A 24,239-nucleotide genomic window follows, 5' to 3' on the forward strand; every position below is an offset into this window, starting at 1 on the left:
ACCTTTTAACCAACTCCCCACCTTTTAACCAACTCCCCACCCTTTAACCAACTCCCCAGCTTTTAACCAACTCCCCACCTTTCAACCAACTCCCCACCTTTTAACCAACTCCCCACCTTTTCACCAACTCCCCACCTTTTCACCAACTCCCCACCTTTTAACCAACTCCCCACCTTTCAACCAACTCCCCACCTTTTAACCAACTCCCCACCTTTCAACCAACTCCCCACCTTTTAACCAACTCCCCACCTGAAAAGAGGGTGTAGGGAAGTGGGGGTTGGTCTCTTCTCCCAGGTAACTAGTGACAGGATGAGAGGATATGGACTCAAGTTGCACCAGGGAAAGTTCAGCTTGGATATTAGGAAAAACCAAGTGGTCAGGCATTGCAACAGCCTGGAGGTGTTAAAAAAAGTATGGATGCAGCACTTGAGGCATGGTTTAGCTGGCTGGTGGTGCTGAGCTGACAACTGGACTTGATCCTGGAGGTCTTTTCCAACCTTTTCCAATAATTCCATGATTCTATGACCAGCTGTGGGACAGACACTTGAAAGCAGGAGCACAAGGTGCCCAGCACAAGCCCCAAGCTCAGGCCAGCATGGAGAAATCCCAGCTTCTCCTTTCTCTCCCTCATTCCCTGTGACACCTTGGCCATTTTTTTCACTTCAATCAATTATCACATACTTAACTTCAAAAATACCCAAAGGGAAGCATTTTAATACACAGACAAATCAATCTTTCCCTGCTGGCTGACCAGCTCTTAAGCCACTTCCACAGGTTACAACTGCACCAGGCACACAAACATGTGGCATTCCTGCCAAGTGACAGTGTCACCTTCTTCAGCTTAAAAGAGATGAAAAACTGAACTCAGGTTCTGGTCAGTCTGCTGCAGATAATTTTTAGATTCTGTTCAAGTGAAGCTTTTAACAGTTAATATCCAGAAGGAAGAGGCAGAGCTGCACTGGGGGTGGGAAAGGCAGGGAGGAGAGATGTGAAGGATCTGATTTGAAATTGTGCCTAAATATGTTTATGAAAACAGCCTGGAAAGACTCCAAGGGCCACATTTAATTCATAAATATTATGTATTTTACAACTTTCTATGATGTGCTGTATAAACAGGACAGATCAGCTGGAAACTGTGCAATTGGACAGATATTTGATTAGTTGTTTTTTTTTTTAATCAGTATTAGAGCACCTCTGAGCAAAGCAGATTTCTGAGGATCCACTGGCTGAAGTTTTCCTACAGGGACAACTTCAAATCAACCTTCAGTGCCACAACTCTGTGCTCTCAATAAACCTCCAACCCCACCAACCCCAACCCTCCTCTCCCCACTGCCCCTCTACCCATCTCCATCTCAGGTCACTTAATTTCTTGAGACACCTCAAAAAATGTCCCAGAACTCAACTGCTGCCATCCAGGCATGAAAATTGTAGCTTCTCTCCCCAAAAGCACTGACAGCAGTTCAGCACCTCAGATGAGCAGTGCTAGAAATCCCTATTTGGGGTGTCCTGCTTCTGGTGCATTTCTACTCCCCCCAAGAAAGTATAAAATTTTGTAAGCCTAACAGAAAAGGCAAAAAAATTAAGTTTAATGTTCATGTTTAATCAGAGTCCCTAGGAAGCTCCCTACCAGGATTAACATAACCTGGACCATCATTTTCTAGAAACCATCATGAAGGGGAGATGAAAGTATTTCTAAAAGATTCCAAGCTACTGAAAACTTCTGAGTCCCAGCAGCATTTTCAGCAACTTCCAAGTGACTTCAGCATCTTGGTTGCAAGGGGAAAGCTTAAAAAATAGATTCCAACAGCAGAGCTTCCTCTCTCGTGACACCTGAGCACCACTTCTCAGCCTCAAGCTCTCCAAACACTGAACAGGGAGAACTCTCCAGGCTTAGATTGGTTCACTGATTATTAATGGATTACTCACATGCTCTGACTCAGCCACGTGGTTTGCCATAATTCCTTCTACTAAAAGCTTTAATTAAAACCATAGAATATCCTGAGTTGGAAGGGACTCATGAGGATCACTGAGCACAACTGCTTATCAAATGATCAGTCACCTAAAAAATATCCTGGTTTGGTCTTGGGAGGCCAAGAGGCTTTCTAGATCCATTCCCATCAGAGCAGCACCATGTGAAAAAGTTCTGGAAGGTCCTGGAATTTGGGTGATCTCAGTTCTACCCGAGGAGAAAGTGAGCCTAATAAATTCAAGTCTTCAGAGCACAAGAGCTATGCAGTTGGTTTTAAGTCTTCAGACTTCAAAGAAACAGACTCTAGAGTATGGAAAGATTCTCAATACATAAACTTGAGGCACACCACATGCAAGTTGAAGCCAAAAAAAAAAAAAAAAAGGAAATTTCAGTGCACTGCAGTTCTAACTCAGCTCCAGCACATGGAGCAGACAGAGCTGATATTTCAGCTGCTTCTTGCACAATTAAAAGCTGCAGAGCCACAAGTCAGAAAGCTCAAACCTGAGCTGAGCATAGAGTGTTTGGTTGAACTTCCTCCCACAAAGAACATTAAAAAAAACAAAAAAAATAACAAACAGAGAGGACAGTAAAATCGTGACTTTCATATAAACCATGATCCTGATTGCACCAAGCAAAAGATCAGCTTGCTGCTACATGAAAAGGAGAAACACTTGCCAAACAAAACCTTTTTAAAGTATCCAACCTAGATTTTTGAGAGCACTGAGCTGCTTCATTGTTGAACATGTGTACCCTGAATTGCAGCCACCCTAAAGATTGTAGGCAGAGCACTTGCAAGGTTTCTCTACAAGAACATGTCCAAGTAACTATGATCAAACCATGAGTAACCACGGTCAAAAAGAAAATTTCAAGGTAAAGGCAAATCAAAAGCACCAACACTGCTCAGTAACCACACAGTTCCCAAGGGCAGGCACCAGGGTGAACTTCTGATTATTGGAGAAACCCTGTTATTAGAGTTCACAGATTAAAAAATTAAATTAAGCCCAAAAAAAAAAAAAAAAAATCAAGACAAGCTTCTAGAGCCACTGGCAGCTCCTTTTACCCACTGGAGCAATGATCTGGTGTTTGGGAGGCAGCACAGGGTGCTTTCTGTGTGTCCCACTGACTCCCCAAAAAATCCTGATGTTTGTCTCTCCTTCCAGGGAGGGTAAATAGGTAAAAATATTGATTTTTACAGAAATCCACAGTACTCAAACCTGAAGTACAGCAAACAAACTGCAGGGTGATCATCCATCCAGCATAAGCACAGCTTTTAAAAGAGTAGCAGAGCCCACAGCACCTTTAATCCTTTAAATCAAGAAGAAAAGGGTAATTTCCCCTACCAGGTAAGTAAAGAGCTCTAATCTAGTTAAAATGTTTTTTGGAACAACTACACAGCTAAAGCAATTAGGAATGACATATGCTGTAAGAAGAAGTACCTTTTAAATGTTTTTTAACTATCTCCTGTCCCTTCCATAGTAATCTGGCAGAATTCTGGTACTCATTACTCATCTCATAGTAAACACACTTCCCCACACAAAAGAGATCTTATCTGTGTGGCAGAAGTTGCTTTTAGAAAACTGGCTTAAAAACCAACCAGTTAGCAGAGCCTGTGCACTGGGGGGTGAAAACAGGGAAAAATAAAGTGAAAGCTGCAGCTTCACTTGAGACAAAAGCAACCCAAATCCTCCTGTTTAAAGGAGTTCCAATTAAAAAAAAAAAACAATCAGAGAAATCACAACAATAAGGTCACTTCCCTACATTCCATCAGGGCCAAACTGGGATGGCTTTGCCTCCAAACCCCCCTCCAGTCATATAATCACATCAAATGGTGGTTAACCATGGGGCAGGGCACTCAGAATTCTCCCTGGCACTCTAAGAGCTGGGTGTAGAGATTCAGCCACCACCATCCATTTTCTGAGCATTCCTAATTGGCTTCCACACAAGAAAAAAAAAAAAAAACAAAAAAAACCGAAATCCAAGAGAGATGCTTTCTCAATTTTGCAGTGAGGATGACTAATAAAATATGGATCAGATTCCACAGCTCCACTGAACATGGACAGATATTTCTCTGGCTCAGATAAACAAGCCCACTGACAGTTGTCTTGGGAGTAAAGAAAATGCTGTCGTTCCCTGACAGTGCTGCTGTAATTGTCACTATTAGCTCTGAAAGAGCCAAGCAGGAAAGTTTAAAACACTTGGGAGGATTCAAGAGATTCTGCAACCTGAGCAGAAGAACAGCAGAAGTGTCCCACCTGCTATTTTCAGCTCTTCAAACCCCAGCAGGTTGAGGGAGCAGAGGCTGAGTGTGCAAGTTCAACTCACCAGGCAAGTTGACTCACTGCACATGGGCTGCTGGGAACCAGAGAAGATAAAACAACAAAAAAACCACACACCAAAGGTAGCCAGCAGCCTTCTAACCTTAGCCATGCTCAAGTAAAGCTCCTCAGTAGCTCTTGGGGGGATGGACAAAGCACTGCACTTCTCCCTGGCCCAGTGAGCAGCCAGCATGGTGATTTTTATCCTGGTTCAGAGCTGGATTTTGAGGAAGCAAGTGTAAGAAGGTAGCATCCATTTCCTCCTTTTGTTCTTGACATTAAAAAAAAAAAATGGTTAGCAAATTTAATTTCCTTATCTGTTATTCACATTAGCCTGTGTGCTACCCACCTACATAAAATATTTGGGTACAGAATGCATGTTCAAGTGCCCTGCTGTGCAACTCCCTTCCCTGAGGCTTTGTCAAATTATTGTTTTTCCAATTAATAATCATGTCTTGATGGGACAGGAGACTACTGCAGTAAACCTTCCAAGCAATTCCAGCTTGACTTGGAGAAGACTGGGAAGGAGCACACCCCAGGCTGTTGTGCTCTGCTCCACTTTTACATAAGGTTTCCTAGCAGAAGAACCTAAAGATCCCCAAATCCGTGGAGATTGAACTCATTCTCCCTCACACACAGACTTTTTCCTACTAAAGTAGGTTCCACTTTAAGCAGGGAGATGATTTTTCACAAGCCCACATCAGGTCACCAGTTCATCCTTGTGGTGGAGGGAAAGAGAGCACATTAAAAGTTTCTTATCCCTACCCCACGAGGAATCTGATGGGAAAAAGCAAGCAGGAGATGCTGAAACCCTGGCCAAAAGCCAAGGAAAAGTTCTGAGTGTTTGTAAAATGCATCTGCCGTTTGAAAACAAAGCCAGGGAACTTAGAAATTTGACATTTGAGGAAACCCACATTGTTTGCAGCAGTGAGAAGGATGCCCAAACCATTTGGAGCAAATATTCAACAAATCGTTCAAGCCTGGTTTTAGTTAAGAGTATCAGTAACTGCAGAAATGGAGAAAATTAATACAAGTCTGAGCCCCACTTTTATTTAAAACTGCTGAGCTGCACTCACAATTGCTCCAAGTTGGTTTGAAAGTACATAAAAAGCTGCAGATCACTGGTTATTAGTCCAATAGTTTTTTTTTCATTCCCAGATATACATTTATTACTCTGAAATACCTTCATGACATTTATAGTTAGCTATTTTACAACCTGCAGCAACACTGCTTTCCACTACAAAAGGAAACAACCAATCATTTCTCCTATGCATGGACACTGCAGCTCTCCCTTCCCCCAGAAATCACAAGAAAAAAAAGCTTTTTGGTAATGTTGCTTCAGACAGACAAAGACATTTGCAGACAGGATTCCCATGCAAAACAAAACCCCCAAATGTATCCTTAAGTTAACTGAAAGGACAGAGATGGCTTAAAAAGGTATCTGGATGGATATCCACTTCCATTTTTTTTACCCTGACACACAGGAGTCCAACAAAGTGGAAAAAAAAAATAAATCCTACTGTACATAAACTCTTCAAGCAATAAGACATGACAGAGTGTGAATTATGATCTCTTCACTAGGAGCTGGTCTGTCAGACAGGGAACTGACAGCAAAGTGTTCATACCACCTCTAGGAATAAATGAATGCCAGAATTCCTGCATTGGAATGTCTTACTGAAATTATAGCATTATTTTTAAGTATTTATCATGTAAAAGTGATGAGATACATACCAAGCACCTAATTATCCTGTACCACCAGCACTGCCTGAAATGCTTATTAATCAATTAGGGTTTAGATTAAAGCTAAGCAGCTACAGTACACCTCTTAAAAGAATATCTGAGCCAGAAGCTGAGATGATCAAAAGCAGTGTTTTCCCCTCAACGTTTCAGTTGTAAAAGTTAAAGCAAAAAACATGCAAACAACTGTGCAACTTGAGAAATAAACCTGCAGACCACCATCACCCCTCATGGATCAGCTCTCCTACTACTCCTGTAGCTGTCCAGCCTGTTAATGGGAAGTACCTGCTCATTTTTACTTACAAGGGGTCTCTTCCACAAAAGACTTTTGTTTTTTTCACTCATCCACCACCTCCCTGCATCCACGCTCAGCAATCTCCTCCCCCTAGCAGCTTATTCTCAATCTTTTCCAAGGTTTCAAGGCAGCAGAAGGTTCCAACACATAAGCAGCCCCTCCAGAAATCAACAGGACTATTGTATTTAAGCAGTATTTAAGAGCATTAAAAGTTAACCATGCTGTTAAGTGCTACATGGAGTCGGAGCCAGAAAAATCACACATTGTTATATAAGGCTCTGTAAGCATCAGATTATTCTCAGAAGGAAATCAGCCACAGACTGTAAAAGAAAAAAATAATAGTAATAAAAAAAAAAAAAAAAAAAAGACAAGTCTTCCTAAACTCAGCCATCCAGGCTGCAATGGACCACAAAACCATCCAGCCTGGTTTTCCTTGTCAGCACAGATGAGATTTTGTGGGCATGATGGATCTGGGGGTACATTTGTTGCTTTGTTTTGTTTTTTTAAAATCACAGAATGGTTTGGAAGGGACAATTTAATTCCGTAAGAACTACTGAAAGCAGACAGGGCTTTTTTTTCTTCCTTTTTGAAAGGCTTAGTTTGTTTCTTGTCAAACTCACCCCTTGAATATAAGGGATCTTTGAACCATATTTAGTGGCTCAGCTAAAGCAACTAATGAGTGTTACGTAAGATGTCTCTCCATGTAGAACAATCTGTTCCAAAAGTAACCAAAAATAGCAATTCTCTAAACACTGGTGTGATGCAATATTTAACCAGTTCCTGCATTAGCAAGCTGAATCCATCCATAGCTTTTTAAACCCAACAAAACCAAGAAAGGCTTCAAACACGATAACATTTGCAACCTTACCTAAGCTGGTAGGTTTTATCAGCTCATCCAACAAGTCATAAAAAGGTAATTTCTGAAGTTTTATGTCAGGATGGACAGGGTGGAGAGCAGATGTGAGATGGGGGAGTTCCAGTTCATGTTTAGGTCCCAGAAGAGAAACGGGAAGCAATGGTGAGGTGGCAGGGTGGCCATCATACCCGAGCTGTGGAATGGTTGAGGGAGACAAAGCTGCTGGCATGGAGCTCGAGTGTACACTGGGGATTGATAAGTCTGCAGGTGTCATGATTTTCTGAGGGAACCTTCTCCTATAGAGTTCTTTGATTTTCATTTGCACAGCAGGACTGCAGCCAGCCTTTAGCAAATGCAGTGCTTTTGTCAGGAGTTCGTGTTTTCGGCCGTGCTTGTTCCTCCCCGCGTAGCCCAGAAGAACTTGCAGCTCAGAAACTCGAAGGCTCATAACCATTTGCTTGAAAGACAAACAAAACCAAACAAACCAAAAATTAGTATGCAAGTTACATCATCTTCAACACTGACACCCCAATGTGTGGCCTGATCCCATTAAGCATAGAGATTTTAAAGGCACACCGCTGCTGCTCTGCTCTCCGCTGATTACCCGAGGTATCATGTAAACAGGGCTTGTTCATAAACATTTATCTACTTCAGAAACCTGTAATGAGCAATTTTAAAGAGGTTTTCATTTGCCAACCACAATTCAGGACAGTGGTGGGAAAAAAAGGAAGGAGAAGGAGAGGAGGAGAAGGAGAGGAGGAGGAGGAGGAGAAGGAGAGGAGGAGAAGGAGAGGAGGAGAGGAGGAGAAGCAGAGGAGGAGAAGGAGAGGAGGAGAAGGAGAGGAGGAGAAGGAGAGGAGGAGAAGGAGAAGGAGAAGAGGAGAAGGAGAAGAGGAGAAGGAGAAGGAGAGGAGGAGGAGGAGAAGGAGAGGAGGAGGAGGAGAGGAGGAGAAGGAGAGGAGGAGAAGGAGAGGAGGAGAAGGAGAGGAGGAGAAGGAGAGGAGGAGAAGGAGAGGAGGAGAAGGAGAGGAGGAGAAGGAGAGGAGGAGAAGGAGAGGAGGAGAAGGAGAGGAGGAGAAGGAGAGGAGGAGAAGGAGAGGAGGAGAAGGAGAGGAGGAAAAAAAGCAGGGAGAAAAAGCTGCTGGTCTGAAGTGAAGTTTGTAAAAGTAACTAATTAACTTAAAAACTGTGCCAGTCCTTAACTCGGGAACACTACTACACTTTCAAGTCCCTCCCTCAGCTCTTGCCATGCAGAATAACCAATCCCCACAGGTTCAAAGGAAAGGAGAGAAATCATCAGTGTTAAAAAGAAAGGGGAAAAATGGTAACCCAAGTTGTGCTGAACTCCACAGAACCATTGCAGAGTTCAAGGAAACTTCTTCCAACTCAATTTCCTTCCTTCTCACATCAGAGCTGCGTGTTCTGGTTTAGATAGGAGAGTTGGGCTTTGCCTTCTATTAATTAGCATCTTCATTTCCACAGGCTTTTCTGCCTCCCAGCATAGCCTAATGAATCAAACTGGTCAGACTTGCAAACTGTTTCACTTCTTCAGGAACTGAGAAAACACTATGCAAAAGAGTCAAACCAACCTTTTAAAACAGAGAACAAATGCTCTCCTCCTCTCTAGTTCCTCAAGTGTGTGAGGTATTCAGAAAGAATAACATTACTTGAGTTCTTTTCACATTAATTCTTAAATCTGAAGTGCTAACATTAGGAAGGATGCTATCCCCAAGCTTCAGAAAATCAGCCCAAAACTCCTATCACTTCACACCTCCAGCAAAAGATCTTCAATGCCCAGGTGTCCCCAGTATTGCAGTATTTCCCTACACTGAAATAATCTAAGAGCCCTAAATTAGATTATTCATGTATTTAATGAGGTGTGCACCCAGACAGACTTAACTAAATTTGCCATAAAATTTCTGCTCTGCTGAACCACCCCAACAGAGCCAAATAACCTGACTGCAGATCCGAAGACAAACCTCACTTCAGACTGCCACAAAAACCTCAGGTACAACAGGAGTTTTCTGGCTTTTATATTTATTTATTTTTTTCTGTGAAAAACCTACTATGTATGGAATTTTAGATGGGTACGGGGGGGGGGGGGGGGGGGGGGGGGGGGGGGGGGGGGGGGGGGGGGGGGGGGGGGGGGGGGGGGGGGGACGGGGTTTTGTATAAGAAACAGAGATGTCTTAAAAGAATGCAGCATTTCAGTTCCATTCTGAAGTGTTGACAGCTGAAAAGCAAGTGAAACAAGAAGATTTGAACATGGAAAAACACTATTTATAATGCTTTACAAACATTTCTTCAACAGAATGAGTAGTTACAGCTCAAGGGGTTCGTGGCTGCTACTGTCACCATTAAAAGTCACTTCCTGAGCAGCCAGAACCTTTCACAGCTTCACTCTTTTCTTGGTTTGTAATAAACTCCCAGGCCTAGCTTGCAAAAAGCACAGAGGATTAAGGAGTAATTCAGTTAGAGGTTCCTGCTAAATGTTGGATATTTTCCTTTTTTTTTTAAGGTATAGGCAAGTTAGAAATAAATATATAGCAAGCAGGGTCTATGGTGTAGCCAGACTCACAAATCAAAACAAATAAAATTCCCCAGATCTTCCCCACCCCAAAGCATTCCTTAAAAAGGAAGGAATTCCTTTCTATTTGTGGGCACCAACCAATACATTGATTAAAAACACAGTCATGGAAAAAAAAAAAAAAAAAAAAAAAAGCAATAATCGATAAACTTTTATTTCTCAAATAAAAAGAGGCAATGCCTTAAAAAAAATGACAGCAGAGAAACAAACCAAGTGTTCTCAAATAAACAAAGTAAATACACACAAAAATACATGAAAAACACAAGAAAAAGCTGCAACTGATAATGTTTTTTTCCTCATCACAATTCAAGCCCCTTGCTGGCTCAGGTATAGCAGCAAAGCTGAAGGGCAAAGACACAGGATTTTGCTTCAGGAACTCCTGTGTTGTCTTTTCTTTTTTTTTTTTTTTTTGTTACCTGCAGTAGTAAAAAGATCCCTCCCAGCAGTACAGCAAGCTACAAAACCCATCACAAAGAGTCTGTCTCCCAACAACAGCAAAAATCCACAAAGGAAATAAGTGCCCTTACCTCTGGCTCGTTATCAGAACTGGAAAAATGTTTGGATTTTCCTTTCTTAACACAAAACAAAGTTACACCAAACCCTCAACCAAATAAAAATAAAAGGACACTCACAGCTACCAAGGACAGGCAGAAGGGTCCCTTGTGAGCCACAACTGCACAGCCCTAGGTGTTATGTACACATTCCTACAAACATCACCCAACTGCAGAAGAAATTGATGTTATTTAGCCATAAAAAGGTTGAGCTACTTGCCACTTGCCTAACTTGAGTGTAAGAAACCCAGGAAGCCATGGGCAGACACATCCCAGTCCCACAAGGTGTCCTGGTGACATTCCAGGGCTCTAAGATGTTCCATGATTCCATGTTGCACACTTTGTCACCTGTCAGATCTAAGCAACATCTAAAATTCTGAGAGAGGGTGAGGACAGCAGGGAAGTTGTTCAGAGTAAAATGAAAGAGCACCAAGTTCTTTCAGGTTAGTGGGGAATTTCTGACTCACTGTAAACACCTTGGCAGAGTTCAGGAGGAAACTCATCTGCAAACATACACCTGGAGATGGCTGTTTATAGATAAGGTCCCTTCCCACCTAAACCATCCTAAGATGATCTGACATTTCCTGCTCCACAACACACACACGTGTTCCTCTCCTAAAGCTGCCTTAGTCATGGGGATTGCCTGGCTCCCCTCACCCCAAGCCCTGTGGCCACAGCCCCATCCTGCCCCAAGCCACCAGGATATCATAGAATCATAGAATCATGGAATTGGCTGGGTTGGAAGGGACCTCAGAGATCCCCAAGTCCAAGCCTTGCTCCACTCCCCCCGTGGTTCCCAGCCCATGGCACTGAGTGCCACATCCAGGCTCTTTTGAAATATCTCCAGGGATGGAGAATCCACCCCTTCCCTGGGCAGCCCATTCCAATGCCTGATCACCCTCTCCAGAAAGAAATTCTTTCTCATGTCCAACCTAAACCTCCCCTGGCACAACTTGAGACCTCTTGTGCCCTCTTGTCTTGCTGAGAGTTGCCTGGGAAAAGAGCCCAACCCCCCCCTGGCTCCAACCTCCTTTCAGGGAGTTGGAGAGAGTGATGAGGTCTCCCCTGAGCCTCCTCTTCTCCAGCCTCAACACCCCCAGCTCCCTCAGCCCTTCCTCCCAGGAATTCTGCTGGATCCCTTCCCAGCCTCCTTGCTCGTCTCTGGACCTGCTCCAGCACCTCAATCTCCTTCCTGAGCTCAGGGGCCCAGAACTGGACACAGGACTCAAGCTGTGGCCTCCCCAGGGCTGAGCACAGGGGCAGAATCCCTTCCCTGGACCTGCTGGCCACGCTCTTCCTGAGCCAGCCCAGGATGCCATTGGCCTTCTTGGCCACCTGGGCACACTGCTGCCTCCTCTTCAGCTTCCTGGCAATCCAGACTCCCAGCTCCCTTTCTGCCACTCTGTGCCCAGCCTGGAGCTCCCCAGGGGGTTCTTGTGTTGAACCTCATCCCCTTGGGATCAGCCCAACTCTCCAGTCTGTCCAGGTCTCTCTGCAGAGCCCTCCTGCCTTCCAGCTGATCCACACTCCCCCCCAGCTTGGTGTCATCTGCAAATTTGCTGATGATGGACTCAATCCCCTCATCTAAATCATCAATAAAGAGATTAAACAGCACTGGGCCCAACACTGATCCCTGGGGGACACCACGGCCGCCATTTTGAGGCAGCCCCGTTCAGCACAGGATATTTCAGTGACTTCAACAAGTCACCTCCTTGGATGTGTCAGGCAGGAGGCCCATGGAAGCCAAGAAATCAGGTTGTTTTCCCCCCTCCCAGCTGCTTGGTTCCAAACCCGTGCTGCTTTTCTCCTGGGTGAACCCCACCAACCATTTGCTGCAGTCCCAGCCCCCATTTGTTGAGGAACCATTCTCAAGCAACTCACCTGGAAACCAGGATTATTTCCTGCTCCACACCTACTTCAGTTAGGTTTGGAAGGAAATAATTTGGGGGTGGATGGAAAAGGAATCCACGGGCAGCATCCCACATTATTCACCTATTTCTCTCCAATATTCTCCTACTCCTCTCAACTGGAAAGGATGTTGTGCCTCCAGCTCTTCCAAAAAACTTTTCAAAGCTTACAGATCCAAAAATTGTGTTAAATCCCCCAAACCAAAAACTGCATCCAGACACTTGAGAGGTAAGGAGGAAGCAGGGTTTTCTCCAAGCCATCCACAAAAGGACTATTAAATAAAAAAACGAAGAGGCTGCCATCTCAATGAACATTTTGTAGCTCCAGACTCCCTAAGTTCCCTCAATAAAAAAGCACATCTGGCTGGAGAAAAGTCTCCATGCCATGCTGTTTAGGCATGCAGAGTAAATACTTTACCAGGAACCTTCTAAGAGAGCAGCCAGAGCTAAGAGTCATTCACTTGGATTTCTCTCTGCAAAGAAAACAGCTGAGATTTATCTTTATTTTCCAGGAATGTTTTTCCACACAAACCCAGTCTTCCCACCCACCAGGGAAAGATGCCCAGGCCAGGCCAGAGAAGCCCAATGGTCAGCACAGGTTAAGAGGTCAGAGGAGAAAAAATGGCTTTCAAGAACTGGGCATTTTCTCACTCATCTATGAAGGTTGGAATTAAAAGAAATAAAATTTAAGTGTGAGTGCCTCTGGAGAAGAAATCCCTTTGCTAACCCTGGGTGGCTGCTCTCACTGGCAGAGGATTCAGAGAAGCCAAGCTGAACAGACAGGAGGATTCAGGCAGAGAACAACATTTCTAGACTGGAAAAGAGATGAGGATTAAAACACAGGTTTGAAATGCTGGAAGGTGAGCTCTGAGTCCTGCTGCTCAAGAAAGGATCAGATACAAGATATCTGCTGTGATCCAACACCACAGACAGGGAGCCTTCACCTTTTTTTCCCTATTTTTTGAAGGGTGGGACTTGCCTGAGAGTCAGAAGCCAGGCAATAGTCAGTAATTTTTATTTTTATTTTTATTTTTTTTTAATAAATTAAGCAGTGCCCATAGGAAAGCATGAGGGACAATATTGAAAATTTATCACAAATACCAGCACCACAAGATACTGTCTTAAAAGCAGCATCCTCATCCATCAGCAGCAGCATTAACAGTCCCAGCAATCTGATGAAAGGGGTATTTCTACACCTCCAGTAATCCTGGGACCTATCTGCAGAATTTAACAAGTTATTTCTGGATGTTTATGGCAACTAGAAGTTGTGAATAAGCTCCAAAAGACATTTAAAAGATTTGCCAGCCCAACAAGAAGCATTTGGCTAAGTACCACACCACATTTTGTGCCTAAAGCTATACACAATATCCTCCCCAATTCTCTAACCATTAACATCACAACTACAGGAGGAAAAAAAAAGGAAATAAAATCACCTGAAACACTAGTCAAAAGATGGGAAAAAGTTTAAAAAAAAAGGAGAAAGAAAGAGAAAATGGATACCAAGTGGAATTCACCCATTTTTAATCAGCAATTTAAGAGAGCATCAATAAATTTCTTTTTTAGAAACTGTGATTAGCAACAACTTAATTATTATCCCTGGTATTAAGAATCATTATTATGGAAGAGGGCAAACAAGCAAAGTATTGCTCAAAATACCCTATAATGCACGTCCAGAAGACAGTATAAAAAAATAAAAAACAAACCCCAAACAAAATCTGTGTAAATTTTGGTGTGTTTTTTGTTTTTTGGGTTTTTTTTTCCTAAGAAAAGCAACCAGGAAGCATTAGATTAGTATGGAAATGGTTTGGAATTAATCTCAGTATGCCTCCAACACCCAGCTGTAAAAATACAGGAGAGTTCCTGCATGCTATGAGCAGCTTCTTTAACCCCTGATATAAATCTTCTGGAGAAGAAAGCTGTACCTGGGCTCCAGGAGCTCTCCACAGCTCCCAAACTAAACCCTTGGATTTTCAGACATTTCAGATTGGTAAAAATGGCAAGGTCAAAAAATATTCCCCCCTTTTCTGAAAGCACATTCCCCAGTCTTAAATTCTATCTGCCAAACCCACAGAAGGAAACTATCAAGGCTAAACTATTAAAAAAATAAAATAAAATAAAATAAATTGAAACCAGTCTACTGAAAATCTTCAAGAGGGAGTGAAACAAGCAACTCCTGGAAGCTCAAGCACCTCGATGACAGGCTGTAACTTCCTGCATTTGTCTAAGGCAACCAAACCACTCAAAGGTTGGAGGGATCATAATTAATAATCATAATTCAAAGTGGAAGGGAGGCAAAGGCAGAGAACAGGCATCAATCTGCACCATCCCACAACCTTTAGAGAGGAGGTTGGGTTTCCCAATGAAAAACTCAGCTGTCTCCTGGAGTGGGGAGGCCAAAATTTAGCAAGCAGGGCAGCACTAAAAGAAAGGTACAAACATAATTTGCCTTTTGGAACACACACAAGGAGGTTTTTTTGGCTCAAAGAAACTCTCTCTTAACACAGAACATGAGTGTGTTGGGATTCCATGAGCAAACCCAGGCCTCTGTCTAGCTGGGAATAAAAATCAATTTTCATCCATTAAAATGCATCCCCAAAATGATGTGCACATATTGCAAATGCCCAAACCAGCCTGGCCTGGCCTGCCCCCCAGATGTGAACTTTTTTGAGGCCAAACTCATTATTTTCACCAGCCAACATATTTCTCACCATGCTGGCAGAAAAAGTCCACTCTAAAGCTGAAGTCACCAGGTGTCCTTTACTCTCAAACAATCTCTTTCCCTGAAAATCATCTGGTTGTCTACCTGCTAAGAAAAATATTCTGACCCTTGAAACACCCACCCAACCTACCCAAGTGCTGAAGATGAGATTCAAGCCCCTGCTGACACCAGGAATCCCCCAAAACATCACCCCAAAAGTGCAGTAATTCAGCCTAAAGGGACAGGAGGTCCTGCAGCCTCCTCCTGCTGTCCTCCTGCACCCAGTTTATGTAGCAACCAACCAATTACACCAAAACTACTTAATTCTTAATTCCACAGATCAACCAGCACAAGGAAAAGCCCTCAAATTATTTCCACGCAAAGAAATCTGAGCTCTCCTTCCAGCCCCCAGCTCAGAGCCCTCCATCTAATCCTGCAGCAGTGGCACTACCAAGGTTCTTGGAGGTTTCTGTCACTTGCTGGAGATGAGAAAACAGTGAGAGAAGTAACAAAATTCACTGAAGGGTGAAGGGATCCTGCAAAAGAAACCAGTGAGGCTCGAGCCTCCCTAAACTGGCTGCTAGGAACAACAGGCAGGCAGAGTTTGGAATTTTTAATATAATCCCCATGTGTAAAAAGTTGAGTTCTGGGTTGTTTTGGGGGTTTTTTTCCACTTTTCCTAGAGGTTATTTCCTCCAGGAGAGAGATTCAGCAGAAGACACTGTGCCCTTGTACCCAAAAGGCCACTTCAGTGCTTGAACTTTTAGAACTGTGGGATTTATTCTTTATTTTTGTATCTATATAAGAGCTTGCAAACCACAGTGTGTCCAGCCAGTGCTCCAGAAAAGCTGCCAAGCTTTTAGTCACATCTGAACTGGGTTGGATTTAAAGTAAGTCACATTTTATCTTAATCCATAACAAAAGTTCTACCATTCTCAAGAGATTTGATTCACTAGGTGAACTGTGATATTACTTGAGGTATTAAATAAGGTTGCTGACACACGAGTAATCTTCTCAGTTCTTGGAGACTTGAGATTTTTTTTTTTTTTTTTTTTTTTTCCACTCAAACTTAATTGTCCCTGGTGTATTTCTCCTTGCAGATGGGAATTGTTTTTACAGAGCATGATTTTCATGACAAGGGACTGCAGGAATCCTCCTTCAGACAATCTCTGGACACAAAGCAATGTGTGCCTCTGAGGACAAACAGCTTACACCTAAGGCTAATAAGGGAGGCAATTATTTTCAGCTATTTGGGAGAGGGTCACTGCCAGACAAATTTACTTTTTATTAAGAGCATTCTTATCCTTAACTAAGCCTTTCAACTGGCTGACAGAAGAGCTAATTCCTAGGCAATAAGCTCCAATGGAGCTCAAGCCAGGCCCAGACACAGCTGGCCAAAAAAAGCTTGCTGAACACACTGCATCTTATTATAATCTAACAAAAAACACAAAAACATCTCCATCGGTATAATCAAAATATAACAAGCTACACAGCATTTGATAACAGCCTGAAAGATTGTCCTTTTGTATTAAAAAAAAATAAATAAATAGATTAGGAACAAGAAGTCTCAGCTTCTGGCAGCCACACAGGAGGCTGTAAACACATTTATTCCCACTCCCCCCTGATTTTAAAGAGGAAAACAGATACAATTTAAAACGTTTCAGAAACACAAGATCCCTTTAAAACACAGATACATATTTTAACTATGTTTTTAAAACCTGGAAACCATGTTAGGCAAACCATTTGCCCCGATTTGGCAGGGACTTTACCCATGAAACTCCTTTGAAGCCACCATTGAAGCTGGGGAATGAAACTCTGGTTCCTCTCTAAATATCTAAAATACCTGCAGGGAGCACAGGCAGCTTTTGGAAGCCCATCCCCAAGGAAAGCTGGAGAAGAATGTACCTGGAATTCCATGAATGCACTCACATTGCAGCAGGGATAAAGAGGTGGCTCCCACCAGCAGCTTCCAGAACCTCCTCCTGCTGCAATTTCAGGACCCTGAATTCTTATATTTCACCTTCATCTCTGAGTTCTCCAGTTATTAACTCTCTGCAGCACCACAGATGTTTCTCTCACAGGTGTCAGCCAACTCCAGCACCAGCTGATTCAGTTTTGCCCTCCCAGAACCACGTTTTCCTGTGGAAAAATCTCTTTTCTGCAGGTGACAGAACTGCCCAGGGATGTGTTCCCCACAGCCATTTTATCACTCAGTGAACAATTAGCTGACCACTCCAAACAAACTTTTGCTGTTTCATTACTTTCTCTCAGGAGGTAACAGTTCAGGACATGAAATGAGAATATATGAAATTATAGAAATGATAGAAATACACCCAAAGGATGTAATACCAGCTATTTTTTTTTTTCCCCCTCACCTCCCCATTTTCTAGGATGCCCACATCAGCACTAATTATTTTGGTATCTCAAGAAGCTGTCCTTAATCACATTAAAGTTGGATTCTGACTTGCAAAGCACAGAGCAGCAGGCTGAAGCCACTACAGAATTTAATTTAATTTCCTTTAGATGTTACCAGTGTCCCAAGAGAAGGCAAACTAAAAAGTGGAGTTATCTATTCACAATTCTCACTTAAAAAAAAAAAAAAAAATCAAATAAATCCTTAAAGTGGCACGTGACAGAATTAGTGTTTTCTTTCCCATTTCAAAGCAATCCTTCTCACAAAGTTCCATTCTCAGGGCTGTGTTCCCAGGTCTTGTGAATTCAACCTAAAAAAAGAGGAATTTTGAGATGCTGGGCCCCATCACTCAAGCAGGATTTGTCCCCCAAGGAGAGGGTCCTGGTTCATCCACCCTCTCACAAGACCCACAAAAATGTTGGGTAGAGCTTTCATCTGTAACCAAGGGGATAAACAAAAACTGCAATAATAGTTAATACCATCTAGTACAAAAAAAAAAACAAAAAAGGAAACAAAAAAACACACAAAAAAAAACCAGGAAGGAAAGGAGGAAGGAAGGGAGATGAACAGGAAAATTAAGAGAACAGATAAAACATCAGGCATGGGAAATACTCAATAATTTATCATGTAAAAATTTCTCTTTCCAAAGGGAGAAACGGAACTCAAATGAAATATCTGCTGACAACAAATGCCTATGAAAAACCCTGGACAAACACTCTATTCCCTTCTAATACCAGTCCACTGAGAATAATAACTTCTTCCTACCAACAATTAGTCTTAAGAGTTATTACAGAAATAAGCAGTGGAGCCAAAAGTTCCCACTATGGCAATAAGCTGAAATATTCCATCAAGCAGTCATACTGTATGGCCTTGAAAAAAAAAACATTTTTTTTTAAAAATCCTCATCATTCTGCACATATTTTATTTCATAAAGCCTTCAAATCCATGTATAGAGCTGACATAAGGAAACCAAAGTACAGACTTCTTTCTAAGTAGTCCTCCAGTCATTCCAAACAGGCAGATAATTCCCAAACACATCCTGAAAAATGGGCAGAGGTGGAGAGGAGGAGAGGGCATCAATCTGGGAATATGTCAGTGCAATCTGACCCCAGGAACACCCAGGGCTACAGAGCCAGCTCAGAACATCACCTTGTAAAATCACTTATCTATCCCCAGCTCATTTCCTCTCCCAACAAGGTATCTGGAATTGAGAGTGAAGGCAAGAAAACTACACAGGAACCACATGTGGCCACCCAGCAATTCAGGAAAAGTCAGGTTTTTTTCCAACTCTGAAGTGCTATTGTCTGTCACAGCACAACAGGAAACACAAATTATAGGTCTGGCTATCTAGAATAGCTATATGGCTACCAAGGCCTCATTTCTTCCTAACTGTATAGATGCATTTTAAAATGTAATTAGTTTCTTACATACAGCATTGTGACACAGAGTTAGTATTTACAGCACATCTTGAGACAGAGCAATTTTTAAGTGTGAATACAGATGAGAAAGCAGCAGCTGGCTAAAACCAAACTCTCCTATGTCACTCCTCCAAACCCAGGTGAAAATCCTGGCAGTCAGAAGCTCACCTCCTTTTTCACAAATCTTCCTGGCTCAGTACTCAACCTAGTTCCATCCCCCAAGATGTTTTCAGGCTCCCAGGTCAGTCAAGTTAATGAGACATGGAGGAGATCTCTGGCTGCTCCTCATGGCTGTAAAGCCTCAGTGAGACTGTCAAGAATCCCACTGGTTTTTTTCAAGTGGCAGAGTAGCTGGGAAAGAGAGAAGCAGCAGTGCCAAGCCCTGGATGTGTACCCTGGGGAAGAAAGTCTAAAAGAGCCATGGGGACAAAGAAAGAGAAAGCAGGAAGCTCAGTTTTTCATATCACCCACCACGACTGGTTGCTTCCCACTATATAAAAATAAAAAAAAATAATAAAAACCAGAATAATATCTGCTATGGTGGAATAATAGGAGAGGAAGCAGCCTCTCCTGCCCTCTGCAGCAGTCAAAAGAGGATTAAAAAACATAGAACACCACAGAGCCAGGGACAGGCTGAGAAGATGCATCAGAGGGAAGATGGACCAGTGACAAAGCTGATCCTACACCCATCATTTACTTCACCCCTCAGAATTTGGGCTACTCCATCCTCCCACTTTTCAGTGTTGTCCACACCAGAAAAATGGATTTTCACACGGGTCAGCTGCCCCCTGTTACCTCCAGGCTGGAAGAGAAGCACTCAGTGCTTAAGAACCATGATCAATCCCAGGATAAAACATCCAACAGTGAGTTAGAAAGCTCCAAATCCATCCCCTCTGCAATATTTCCCTAAAAACAGACAAGACCTGGAGAAAGACTGGTTGCTTCCCACTATGTAAAAATTAAAAAAAATAATAAAAAACAGAATAATATCTGCTATGATGGGATAATGGGAGAGGAAGCAGCCTCTCCTGCCCTTCTGCAGCAGTCAAAAGAGGATTAAAAAAAAAAACCCTCAATATTTCATAGAACACCACACAGCCAGGGACAGGCTGAGAAGATGCATCAGAGGGAAGATGGACCAGTGACAAAGCTGATCCTACACCCATCATTTACTTCACCCCTCAGAATTTGGGCTACTCCATCCTCCCACTTTTCAGTGTTGTCCACACCAGAAAAATGGATTTTCACACGGGTCAGCTGCCCCCTGTTACCTCCAGGCTGGAAGAGAAGCACTCAGTGCTTAAGAACCATGATCAATCCAGGATAAAACATCCAACAGTGAGTTAGAAAGCTCAAATCCATCCCCTCTGCAATATTTCCCTAAAACAGACAAGACCTGGAGAAAGACTGGTTGCTTCCCACTATGTAAAAATTAAAAAAAATAATAAAAAACAGAATAATATCTGCTATGATGGGATAATGGGAGAGGAAGCAGCCTCTCCTGCCCTTCTGCAGCAGTCAAAAGAGGATTAAAAAAAAAAACCCTCAATATTTCATAGAACACCACACAGCCAGGGACAGGCTGAGAAGATGCATCAGAGGGAAGATGGACCAGTGACAAAGCTGATCCTACACCCATCATTTACTTCACCCCTCAGAATTTGGGCTACTCCATCCTCCCACTTTTCAGTGTTGTCCACACCAGAAAAATGGATTTTCACACGGGATTTTCACAATGGATTTTCCCCCTGTCACCTCCAGGCTGGAAGAGAAGCACTCAGTGCTTAAGAACCATGATCAATCCCAGGATAAAACATCCAACAGTGAGTTAGAAAGCTCCAAATCCATCCCCTCTGCAACATTTTCCAATTATTTCACACCTAGAACAGACAAGACCTGGAGAAAGATTTCTTTGAGTCACACTGGTGCACGAGAAGGAGGGAGATTTTTGTCTCTCCTTAAACTGAGATGTTTGCTCACTGGGAAGAGATTTCATTGCTGGACACACCAGCCCCCACCCCACCACTTCATCTTATTTTTTTTTTTTTTTTTTTAGATTCTCAAAGGAAGAGTGAGTTCAATCACTCAGAAATCACCTCTGCCCTGCATGGAAGAAACCACTTGGTGGAATGAAGGTTTTCAGCAAGCCAAGTTTCAGCCACACCTTGGATTTAGAAAAGGTGAAAACTCTGGTGAGTAAACCCCACAAACAGCACTTAAAAAAAAACAAAAAAAAACTTTGATAGAAAGTTAAAACCTCCAAAAACAGCACTGACTGCAGATCCAAACACTCCATTCCTTTTCCTGAGCTGCTTTCCCCCAACTCCCACCCCACTGGTGGGACTGGGGGAGGATGCTGCTCCCCTCCTGCTCCTTCTCATCTTGACTGACCAAACTCTTGCCCCACCTCGTTTGCCACACTCATTCCAGTCCCACTCTGAACAGGAATTTGCATATAGAGAGCCTTTTGCAGCTCATTAATGTCATTTGAATGACTCTCACATGTTCATGAATTTAGGACTCTGCCTGGCCCTTTTTACATAGATGGGCCAAAGGCATGGAGGAAAAAAAATATATATTTTATTTTATATATATATTAAATATATATATATAAAAATATATATATATATATATGTTATATATAAGTTATATATATATATTTCTTCTATATATTTTTTATATATATAAAATATATTAATTATATATATTTATATATATAGGAAACGAAAGAGGGGAAGGGGGAAGGGGGAAGGGGGAAGGGGGAAGGGGAAGGGGAAGGGGGAAGGGGAAGGGGGAAGGGGGAAGGGGGAAGGGGAAGGGGGAAGGGGAAGGGGGAGACATGAAGGGGAAGGGGAAGGGGAAGGGGGGAAGGGGAAGGGGGAACATGAAGGGGGAAGGGGGAAGGGGGAAGGGGAAGGGGGAAGGGGGAAGGGGGAAGGGGGAAGGGGGAAGGGGGAAGGGGGAAGGGGGAAGGGGGAAGGGGGAAGGGGAAGGGGGAAGGGGAAGGGGGAAGGGGGAAGGGGGAAGGGGGAAGGGGGAAGGGGGAAGGGGAAGGGGAAGGGGGAAGGGGAAGGGGAAGGGGGAAGGGGAAGGGGGAAGGGGGAAGGGGGAAGGGGAAGGGGAAGGCGGAAGGCAAAAGGCAAAAGGCAAAAGGCAAAAGCAAAAGGCAAAAGGGAAAAGGGAAAAGGGAAAAGGGAAAAGGGAAAAGGGAAAGGGAAAAGGGAAAAGGGAGAAGGAAGGAGAAGGAGAAGGAGAAGGAGAAGGAGAAGGAGAAGGAGAAGGAGAAGGAGAAGGAAAAGGAAAAGGAAAGGAAAAGGAAAAGGAAAAGGAAAAGGAAAAGGAAAAAGGAAAAGGAAAAGGAAAAAGGAAAGGAAAAGGAAAAGGAAAAGGAAAAGGAAAAGGAAAAGGAAAAGGAAAAAGGAAAAGGAAAAGGAAAAGGAAAAGGAAAAGGAAAAGGAAAAGGAAGGAAAGAATTATATATATATATATATTTATATATTTTATATATTTTTTTTTCTTTTTCTTTAAGTTCTCATGAAAACAAAGCATTTTCTGGGTTCAGCCAAGCATTTTAGTGTGAGCTGTGTTCACCCTTTTGCCTCCTTACACACTCACTACATAACATTCAGCTTCTGCTTCCAGGTGAGGATGTTGCAACCCTCAGGACTTCACAGCCTTCTCAGCCTCCGTGTCCAAAGCAAAGGAGAGCTCAGTATTGGGGAAAAAATATAAAAACCAGAGGCATTAAGACATCAGTCAGACACAGGCCTGGGAAAAAAGGAGTCAGTGCAATCAAATAAGATTTAGCTTGTGCTCCTTACCAGGTTCTGTGAATGTTCTCTGAAAAATGAAGGCACATTTTTAAAAAAAAACTTTTCTGGTTAAGTGAGGGTAGGGAACAAGTCTCAGCACATCCCTGCTTCCCCTTAAAACAGCTTGGCACTGCCTCAGAGTTCCACCTATGTTTAAAAACAACAGAACAGGAGAGGTCAAAGGAAACCAGAAAATCCAGCCTGCACGTTTGAGCTGGGTATTCTTACAGCATTCATAATATTTTTTTAAATGAAATGAAATAAAATAAAAAATAAAATAAAATTAAATCAAATATAATAAAATAATAAAATAAAAAATAAAATAAAAATAAAAATAAAAATGAAATAAAAAATAAAATAAAAATAAAAATGAAATAAAAATAAAATAAAAAATAAAATAAAAAATAAAATAAAAATAAAAGAATAAAATAAAATAAAACAAAAAGAAAAGAAAAATAAAAGAAAAAGAAAAAGAAAAGAAAAAGAAAAATAAAAGGAAAAAGAAAAGAAAAAGAAAAAGAAAAAGAAAAAGAAAAAGAAAAAGAAAAAGAAAAAGAAAAAGAAAAAGAAAAAGAAAAAGAAAAAGAAAAAGAAAAAGAAAAAGAAAAAGAAAAAGAAAAAGAAAAAGAAAAAGAAAAAGAAAAAGAAAAAGAAAAAAGAAAAAGAAAAAGAAAAAAGAAAAAGAAAAGAAAAAGAAAAAGAAAAAGAAAAAGAAAGAAGAAAAAGAAAAAGAAAAAGAAAAAGAAAAAGAAAAAGAAAAAGAAAAAGAAAAAGAAAAGAAAAGAAAAAGAAAAAATAAAGTAAAAATAAAACAAAAAATAAAAATAAAATAAACAAAAGTAAAAAATAAACAAAAATAAAAAATAAAATAAAAATATAAGTTAAAAAATAAAATAAAAATAAAATAAAATAAGTTAAAAAATAAAATAAATAAATAAAAAATAAAGATAATAAAATAAAAAATAAAATAAATAATAAAATAATAAAATAAAATAAAATATAACAAAATAAAACAAAATATAACAAAATAAAATACCCTTAGCTTGCTGTTCCAAGTTCTCCCATGACCAATGTGTTCAAGCTGTTCCAAGACCAAACAATAGAGGCAGGTCCTGCCTGGAGCTCTGCAAGGGCCTGTGCAGCTCAACCAATCCATTAACAACCCAGAAATCCCAGGCTCAGTGGGGTGACCAAGTTTCTGCCTCTGGGATGAGGTGCTAAGGATGGAGGCAAACTCAGAAATCACTGGAGGAGCTCAGTGACTGAGCAACTGAACGTCCAGAGGTGTCAAAGGATTCCTGGAGGGAAAAAGCAGAGCAGCCAGGCTGGCTTTACGTGTGAAATGATGGGCTCTGGGATGACCTTTACCACAGGAGAGCAAGCTCCAGGGCCCAGGAGAAACAGAGGTCTGAAAACTTCAGCTCAGGAGCAGTCAGACACACAAATCACGGCTAGAAATCAGTAGGAAAGGAACAGAGAGAGCACAGGAGAAATCATGAGATGCACCACAGAAATCCTTGGTCTGCCAGGTCTGCAAGTGAGGGTGGGCTTGGTGGGTTCATCTTGGAGAAGGAGAAAAAAAAGGAAGGAAAGGAAAGAGGGAAAGAGGGAAAGAGGGAAAGAGGAAAGAGGGAAAGAGGGAAAGAGGGAAAGAGGGAAAGAGGGAAAGAGGGAAAGAGGA

The 24,239-nt window shown here is 42.0% G+C and overlaps 1 protein-coding gene across 5 annotated transcripts in view; it reads right to left on the reverse strand.

Annotated features, from left to right (window-relative positions):
• PIAS1 (protein inhibitor of activated STAT 1) overlaps positions 1-24,239 on the reverse strand; it is a 64,142-nt gene that overhangs the window by 28,611 nt on the left and 11,292 nt on the right. For 4 of the 5 annotated variants that reach the window (XM_071754113.1, XM_071754114.1, XM_071754117.1 and 1 more), the window contains exon 2: positions 7,185-7,629. In XM_071754113.1, coding sequence (XP_071610214.1) covers positions 7,185-7,629 — 445 coding nt within the window. Of the gene's footprint in view, positions 1-7,184; positions 7,630-10,537; positions 10,607-24,239 lie in introns of those variants that run through there. The other variant, XM_071754115.1, reaches the window with a different exon arrangement.

Source organism: Heliangelus exortis, chromosome 11 (genome assembly GCF_036169615.1).
Source record: "Heliangelus exortis chromosome 11, bHelExo1.hap1, whole genome shotgun sequence".
NCBI lineage: Eukaryota > Metazoa > Chordata > Aves > Apodiformes > Trochilidae > Heliangelus > Heliangelus exortis.